This window comes from Sciurus vulgaris (assembly GCF_902686455.1).
Source record: "Sciurus vulgaris genome assembly, chromosome: 10".
Classification (NCBI taxonomy): Eukaryota; Metazoa; Chordata; class Mammalia; order Rodentia; family Sciuridae; genus Sciurus; species Sciurus vulgaris.
In genome coordinates this window covers 46714622-46723725 of record NC_136470.1, presented here as the reverse complement: position 1 = coordinate 46723725, position 9104 = coordinate 46714622, and the positions used below count along the sequence as shown (strand labels likewise).

General features: G+C 37.3%; 1 protein-coding gene across 2 annotated transcripts in view; it reads right to left on the bottom strand.

The window, feature by feature from the left end:
- The window catches only part of CRYBG3 (crystallin beta-gamma domain containing 3), a 107453-nt gene that overhangs the window by 2237 nt on the left and 96112 nt on the right, over positions 1-9104 (bottom strand). For both annotated transcript variants that reach the window (XM_079100531.1, XM_079100532.1), the window contains 3 exons: positions 5875-5998; positions 1333-1491; positions 244-403 (listed from right to left, as the gene is read on the bottom strand). In XM_079100531.1, coding sequence (XP_078956657.1) covers positions 244-403; positions 1333-1491; positions 5875-5998 — 443 coding nt within the window. The remainder of the gene's footprint in view (positions 1-243; positions 404-1332; positions 1492-5874; positions 5999-9104) is intronic.

The following is a 9104-nucleotide window of genomic DNA, read 5'->3' as shown; positions in this document are numbered from 1 at the left end:
ACTTGCGAATGAAAATTTTATGACTATACTAAAGAACAAAAACCTTTTTAAGACTTAGGGCTTTCCCTGCTTGATCCATAGAGTGTATTTGGTTTGTAAAATAGCTTAACTTTGTTTTTAAGCATGATTAAAGTGAATTAACATTTCTCTCATATATCAGGAGATCCTTTATCAGGAAGGAAGAGGTTTAGAACTTAAGCTGATATCCAGGGACATGAACATTGCATATTATCAAAGGCCCACCTTTAACATCAAGGACAAGTTGATCACTGAGATAAGAACTGATGGTTCCATTTTTATTCAGTCTCCACTTTTGCCTGAACTGTCCATGTTCAGTCCATAGGGCTACCTTAGCTCCAGGTGTGTCCCGGCCACCAATCACATCAAGACACGTATCACTGGCCTAGAAGCATTAAGAAATAGAATGACAGTATCACGTAATATTTGCTAACATAAATTGAATAGGGCCCCTTTGCTTTCAGGTGAAGAAGTCATAGACATTAAGTAGCCTTGTCTTAACTAAAAAGAATACTCTGTAAAATTTGAGTAAACATTTTAAATCTTCTTTATGACTAGAGGGAAGAGTCAGTATAGAAACTGAAACAGGTCCTGTACTTATTTTTAAGAGGGTATGCACATCTGATAACAGATGTTCAGTAAAGTTTTATTAACTTGGAATTAAATGTTAAGTTCCTGTTAGCTTAAAATGTATTATGTTGAGCTCACTTTTCTTCTAAAAACATTGGATGATATGAAGATAATCCAGACAGTAATTACTTTTAGATATTTTTACATTTTTGAAGCATGAGAAGTATATAAGTCATTGGTGATACAACAAAACATGGTTTTAATGGTTTTTTAACCTAATGTTCTGTCCTCCAAAGTGTCAATAATGGAGGTCACAGAATAAACAAACCTGAATTTCATTTTCTAAACTTCCTCCAATAACAGCTGCTTCTACTACCACTTCATTATATATTTTGAAAACAAAGGGGTTTTAACATGTTTGGATTCACACAGCTGATTTTTATCTCACAAAAGCACATTGTGTATTTTTGATCTAATGACTTATATCATTGGTTTAAAACATCATTCAGGCCTATCTATTGTATGTGATAACCATGGTTTTTACCAAACCTGAATTTTATAGATCAAAAATTCTTAGTCCATTTTACTTATATGCTTTAGTAGTATACATAGTGTTTTTATGGTCACATAGTGAACTGTCTCTAGGAAGCTGCACTGTTTCATTTATGCCAGTTAATTTGACAAGATTCTAGTTTCCAAAGCCAAACACCAAAAAGTAGGGTACTGTATCGTGGGGATGTTTACCTTGGATTTAAAAAGTCCTCGACAGTAATACCAGATCTGAGTATTCTTTCCACTGTAGGGAGAGATGCACACAGACATTGCCCTTGTGTCAGCTAAATTTCCAGTGACTGTTAGATATTCATCCTGGGCTCGGTTCTTTATCCTGATGTACACTGCAGGCTGTGATGGGAGAAAAAGCCATTTAGAAACAACTTTTCCAAGCTGGAAGTCAATCCTTCCAAAGAAGGAAAGCTGGGAGGCAAAGTGAGGAGTGATTAGACATTGTGTGTCACTTTCACTCTTATTTCGTTTAGCTAGTATGTATAAATTAATATTTTCTATTGATAGATCCTGAGACTATTGGGCACAAAAATGAAGTTGTACAATCTGTTATACTTTCTGGAAAAAAGGGTAAAAGGTAATGTTTTTATTCACTAGAACTGTTTGTGTGGCAAGAGGTGGGGCAGTGAAGAATTCAGGACTTGATGGACTGCTGAGAAAGGTAGGGGAGTAGGAAAACAGGCAAGATCCTACCTACAAGGATCTTATAACAACCTAGGAAAGACAACTACAGTAATCAGACATTCTGTCTCAAGCTGTGATTAAATGCCAAATGACTACTGTGGTAGGTCTTAAAAAGCCCAGGTTAGCTGAGGAACTAGTAGCTCTGGTAATCTCTATTTACATAGGACCTTTATATGTCTTTGAAGGAAGAGACCATGTATGTTTAATCGCTACTTTGATATTTAAAAACTGCATTGCAAAGGAAGTTTTAAAAAATATTAAATCTGGGAATTACTACTAAGAATAATAACTAGTATTTATGAACCTTCAGTATCTTATGAAGCAGTGTGCTTTCTGTGCCATTATGCTATTTGTAAGAATTGAGGGTAAGAATTAATTACATTTGTAAGGGTTGCAACCAGTACAACTCATTCTGAAAGTATGATTATTGACTTAAGTTTTACAAATAGGGTGAACGCAGATGTGGACCTAGATGTGTCTGCACCGAAACCTTTTCCTGTTAACCAGAATGCTCCAAGGCCTATGTAGAAATGCAGTAATTATTCTTAAGACAAATGGAGTAAGACTAATTTTAAGGGTGGCAGGGTAAAGAAGATGAAAGATCAGGGCACATGGCTGAATCTCATGAGAAACCATTCTTTCTGGGCTCCAGCCTCAATATAAAATATAGGATGTCAACATTCTCTCCTGTGGTCAACTGCTGGTATCCCAGTTAGAACTTCGGCTAAGTAATAATAAATGGTTTAGTAGTGAATAAGAGAGCACTTTCACTCTGAGAAATTTAAGTGCTAGGTAAGTGCAACATGGTATTATGGTAAGACCACCAGTGACTATTCTGTTTTGGAAACTTTTGATACATCAACATTAAGCCAGTTGAATTTTGGTAAATTGCTATCATGTTTAGCATTCCTCAAAAAATATTCTGAGCACTTAAATTAGCAAATATAAGGATAAATTATCCGGTCATTTAAAGCAAGTGAACATGACCTCTGCTCAGTAAAGCATTTCAAATGTTTTGGATCACTACTTGCACAATAATGCTGCAGCCAGAATGTACTTAAATTTTTATAATTCAGCCTGGTCTCCCCGTGCAGCTATTATTAATTCTAGAAGCTTTAGTATATCTTTATTATAGTTTCATTACCTTGTCCATGTAAGAAAACAGGTATGACCTTCACAGATGACAGAATTCCAATTACTTTAGGACTAAGCATCACAGTTTAATCAATTAAATCAAGCAAGGTACTAATTACCCTTATTAACACATGTGTAGTCTGACTCCTCTGTAATTATACTTAAAAACACTGATATGCATTATAAGTACCTTAGTGACTTCCTAATTCCCAACCTCAAAGAGGATCACATTTTAATTATTCCTGAGTTTCTAAATATGAACTACAGTCATACAAATATCCTTACAAAATAGTTAAATACAGTCCCCAAATTACTACTTTTAGAGACCCAGAATCCTTTTGCTCGGTTTTAAAGCTGTGGCCTAAATAAATAGTAGGAAAAATATTAAAGTTTTTTGAAATTAAATGTTTAATCAGAACTTGATCAGATAGTTCCTAGAGTACACTGCAAGAGGATTACTCTTATTGTCAAATAACTTCCTTGTAGAATCAGAGGCTATTGCTCTAATTATTCTTTATCTAAGGACCCTGAGGAACCAACCACCTTCCCCAGCAAGAAAGTACCATTCAAATATGAGGAAAACATTGTGTTAGAACTTACCTACTAACATGTTAAAAACAGGATTCACATGATTATGCAGTTGGTAAAAGTAAACAATTTCCACATCTACCTTGCTTTTTCCTTTGGCTTTCCAGTGAGATTAGCCATCCTTGGTTATACCAGGAAAACCACTAGTGTTTCACTAACCCTCAGAAAGGCATCTCTGGCTTGCTCCAGGACAGAGCGGACAATAATTTAGAAATGAATGTTTTATCATAGCAACGTGAACCAGATGTGTGAGGCTCTTTATGTTATTTAATCCTCACAATGAGATGTAAGCAGTGTGATCACTGTTTCATCAAGAAATGGAGTGATTCATCAAAGTTACCCTGCTTACAAATGGCAGAGCTAGGAGTTGAAACAAGAGGACCCAAGAGCAATGGAAACAGGCATGGTGCGTATGAAGTGAATGGCAAGAGAAGAAAAACTGGGTTAACTCTTCTACTTAACATTGTGTCAGATCCTCACCCGAGGGCCTGCCTCAGCACTTTGGACTATATGGTAGCACTGCAAATGCTGATCTTACTGGAGGAAAGTAAGAGTATGGTTGCTTAAGAACACTAATTTTGGAACACCATAGATTTGGGGTCAAATTTTGGTTCTGACGTGTTACTAGTCTTCTCTGAGCCTTATTTTGCCATGTAGAAAATGGGGGCAACTGAACTGTTGTCAGAATCAATGGAATAAATGTTTCTAAGAGATTAGAGAGTTGATGGCACATCTACTCAGCATCACACCCCTGGCAGCCTCACTTGGGTTTTCCACCTTCCCTGAGACTTCCCCACCAGACCTCCACTTACTGATACTTCTCTGATCAAGGTACTATGTGTGGCTTTTGGTGATCATACACTGTCATACATGTTATTGCTTTGAGTTGGGCATGTTTTACCCAACAAAAATGTAAATTATAAACATGTAAACTGTACCAAGGCAGAAGTCATGTTATATATAATGGAAGACATAAGGATGTCTTATAACATGACTTTTAACTTTTAACATTCATTAATCCATGTATTCAGTTGTTTCATCTACTGAATAAACAGCCCTTAAGCTCTGTATGCAAGGTGCTATACATAGTGACAGGCACTGAGATGGAGAAATAAGCAAAATACACATAACCACTGCCCTGACTGGGTTTCCAGTAGAATGGTAAGAGCCCAATCCAGCAGTACCTGTGGGGTCATAAATGACATACAGTGCCCTGCAAAGATGGAACCAGGCCTTTTAGGGTTCTCATTTAGACTGGGAGAGAGGTGGGGTGACATCTGTGAGGACCTGACACACTGAATTCAGAAGGGTGATTAAGAGTTGGCCAAGCAAAAAAATGAACATTCTACACAAAGAGCACAGCCTTGTTACAGATTGAGTGGGAGAACATTCTGCACCCTGGTGCATGTGGCACAGCTGTGAGTGAGGAGGAGATCCCTGAGAGCTGAGGCTGGGGAAGCAGGAGGGAGTCAGATCACAAAGGCCACACTGAAAGGCAAAGATCAGATCCTAAGTGCAGTGGGAAGCTTTTGAACAGGAGACTGACAAGTAGTAGGTGTGCAATAAATACTATTTTAATTAAACTGCCAGGATCCAACCTGAGTGTTATGTAAGTAGGAAAAGACTCCAAATACTAAGAAAGTAAAACTAATATATTAACAAAGTTCATTCTTGTGTCTATTGTTTGCTACTGAGCTTATATCTTATTTTTCTATGAAAAGTGAACATGGCCAATAAAACTTTTGTTTTTTTTTCCTTATGAAAGAAAATTTTATTGGAATTAATGCTTACATGGAATTCCTTTAAAAACAAAATTACAAATAATTAAAAAAATAGAAAATCTGAATAGAACTGTGGCAATTAAGTAAAATGAATTTATAATTTATGGACTTTAATCAAAGAAAATTTAATGACTGAATGCTTCACTAGTGAATTTTTTATTAAATACTTAAAGGGAGAAATACCAATCTCACACAAAGTCTTTCAAAAATTTAAGTTAGAGGGAATATTTTTCAACTAATTTTAAGATGCTATATTACCCTAAAACCAAAACTAGGTAGACATTACAAGAAAACAAAACAAAAAAACCTACAGATCAATATCCCTCAAATAATTTGTTTTTAAAACTTTCAAAAATAAAATTCACTTTGGACCTTAAATAAAATTTTATGAGTTGGATAGATCTATAAAAGTCTTGCATACTCATTCATTCTCTCTTCTATGTAAATGAAAAAGTAAGTACTTAAGATGCTGTGTTCATGACATGTCTGGCAGAAAATCAAGCTATTTTGGATCTTATGTTTCTCTGCACTTTACCTGCTTCATAGGACGGAGGGAACCAATGGTTTTCCATCTACTGAATGCTGTCCAATTTGGAATCTCAATAGGATCAAGTAGAATTTGTCTTCCCAGGAAGTTGGATCCTTCATAAGCTATCCAACTACAAGAAAGCAGGAAAGAAAGTGGGGCACTACAAAACAAAACAAGCTATCAAACATCTATTATTATTATCAAAAAATCTGCTATAATTCATATAAGTTCATTCTTTTTTTTTTTTTTTTTTTTTTTTTTTATGCTGGGGCTTGAATCCAGGACCTTGTGCATGCGAGGCAAGCACTCTGCTAACTGAGCTATATCCCCAGCCCCCATGAGTTCATTCTTCACAACTTCTAGGTTTGTAGATTAAAAAAAAAAAAAAAAAAAAAAAAAGAATCGTATGTTTTTATTTCCTATCCAAAAAAACAAACAAACAAAAATACAGGCAGTCTAGGAGAAAGTCCACTGGACTGGAAGCTGATCTGGTTTCCAATTATGCTGGGCTCCTTACTTCCAAAATGAATAGAAGGGTATCTCCAGCTCTGAAATTCTGTATTCCTTTGATAACGCCAACACTTTTATCACAGCATTAACATCCAAAGACAGACCATAACCTCCCACCACTAGAAAAAACATTCTCCCATCTTTTGGTCATCCTCTCATGGTGGCTTCTCTGAAACCTCTCCAGACATATGTTCTTCCACAATTTCAAAGACCACCAAGGACTACTTACGATTATCCACAGATGTCTCCCCTCTCGACCTTATGCTTCAAGGTTATCTCTTTTGCAAATCCTCCTCAGTAAGACAGTGTGTGACTATGCCTTGCTGGATTTGGATATGGACCTGGAGTTAAATGGGTCTGTCCTTCCTCAACCAAAGGATGTAGGAGATGAGGTGCACAGCACCAGCAGCAGGAAAGACAGTCTACTGATTTGAGAGGCTAGTTCTCACGAACAGGTTCATCCAGGTTCAGGGCTTTGATGAGTATCTCTAAAGAAGGTCACATGCTAAAAGTTTGGTCCCCAGGGTGGCCTGTTGGAACTTTTAGGAGGTGGAGCCTAATGGGAGGTCCTTAGGTCACTGGGGATGTGCCCTCAAAGGGGACTGTGGGGCTCTGGGCCCTCTACTCTTCCTACTTTGGGGATCATGATATAAGTGATTTTGCTCCATGTTCTGCTCCAACAATGATTTGCATATCATATGTGCCTCACTGGAGGCCCAGAGAAATAGGGTTGCTGATTTTGGGCTAGAACCTCAGAACCATAAGCCAAACTAAATTTTTTTCTGAATTAATTGTCTCAGGTATTTATTTCATTATAGTGATAGAAAGCTGACTAACACAGGATTGCCACTATGGCATTGTTGTCAACCCTTCAATTTCCAGGTGAAAAAGTTTTTAACTTAGAAAGGGCCATACTCTTTAGGGACATGTGCCTTGGTTAGTGCAGGAAGAGGCATCAATTTGTGTATCAAGTGTGGGCAGAAGGGAGGAACTGAGGAAAGCCTGATCTATTAAAACAATGAAAGCTTGGTGGAGGTTACTGACTTAATACTGAACATTATTAGGAAAAAGTCCATCCTATTCCCACATCTGGGATCAGACCTGACTAGTTTATGGACAGATGAACAAGATGCATGAACATCCTTCAAACTCTTCTTACCTGTACAAATCTAAACCACCATGCTGGGGGGCAAAGGCAAGTTAGCATGACCAGAGAGAGGCTTAACCACCTCTCCACCGCACAGATTCTTTAAATGGGCAGAATACTTTCAGCTATAAAATCTAAGCAAGATTTTAAGTAACTGTAACTAATTATATCTTGATCTTAATGAATTCCACAGGTGGAAAGGCTGTGTGGGATGATGCATTAAAACATGGCCCTCATTACCACCCTAGATCACAGATATGACATAACATGGGGGTTACTGAGAGTAGGTGACTCTGTGCATTAAATGGTATCCTATAAGTCATTTTTAGCCTAGGAAAACCTTTAGCCAGCCTTCACTATTTTTATATACCAATTCTCTATAGAGAATCCAGAATAGTAGGTAGATTATAAATCAAAGAGAACAGATAAGAATGTCAAGGTAAAACACCACAGTTTTCCAGAAAAGAGTAAAAATATAATGTGAGAAAATTCAGTGGTGAATTAAATATCAATTTCGTTTAGGAACATAAAAAAATGTATAAAAATGGTATGAAAGTCCTATATAGTAGTAATGTAAAATTCAGTTCAAATGTACTTTGTTAATTGGTAAATGATATTGTGGAATCTTTTGCTTGGATACAGTAAATCAACTCATTTTAATAGACACTAAACCATGCAAATGCTCTAGAGAAGAAAATTAAAACTGTGATACATGTGACTAATATAAAAGCCATTTACTGTAATAGTTGGCTTAATTTTATATTCTTGGCTGTCTTGTTGACTATCCCTGGATATTTAAACAGAGTTGATTATAATACAATTTAAAGGCCAGAAGGAATAAAAATGGCCATTTTTATATTAGCCATCAAGGGTTGTGTGTTTTTGACTTCTGGTGTGAAAATATTAGCCGTGCAGATCAGAGGCAGGTTTATATGCCACACTCTTCAGAAATGGCCTGAGAAGCAGATTTTCCCAGAAGCCAAGGGAGCTTCAACTTCAGGGCTATTCACTTGCAGACTTCTCACAATTTTTGTTTTAAATATGCAAGTTCATACCTAATTTCTGTATTAATAATTTTTAGTTTCTTTTCCTAAAGGCAGCTTCCTAAATTATAAAAGTGCAGGCCTTATCATCTTGGATCCACCCTGACTAATAACCTAAGTGAACTAAAACACTGGTAGGTGGGCCAGGTCAACTGTGGGTTCCACTGTGTTATGGTCTGGCTATAGGAGGTGTCCTCCCAAAGCTCCTGTTAATGCAGGAATACTCAGAGGTAAAATGATGGAATTGCGAGAGCTGTAACCTAATCAGTATACTCTCGTTTGAACAGACTGGATGGTAGCTACAGCAGCTGGGGCATGGCAGGAGGAGGTGGGTCATTTGGGTCATTAGGGTCATGCCCTGGAAGAGCTGTTCCTCCGGTGGCCCCTCCTTCATCTCTCTGCTTCCAGAACCCACCATGAGCAGAGCAGGTTTCCTCTGCTGGGCCCTTCTTCCATGATGTGTTGCCTCACCTTCGGTTCAGAGCAATGGAGTCAGCTGTCTAAGGGCTGAGAACTCTCTGAAACTGAGCCCCAGA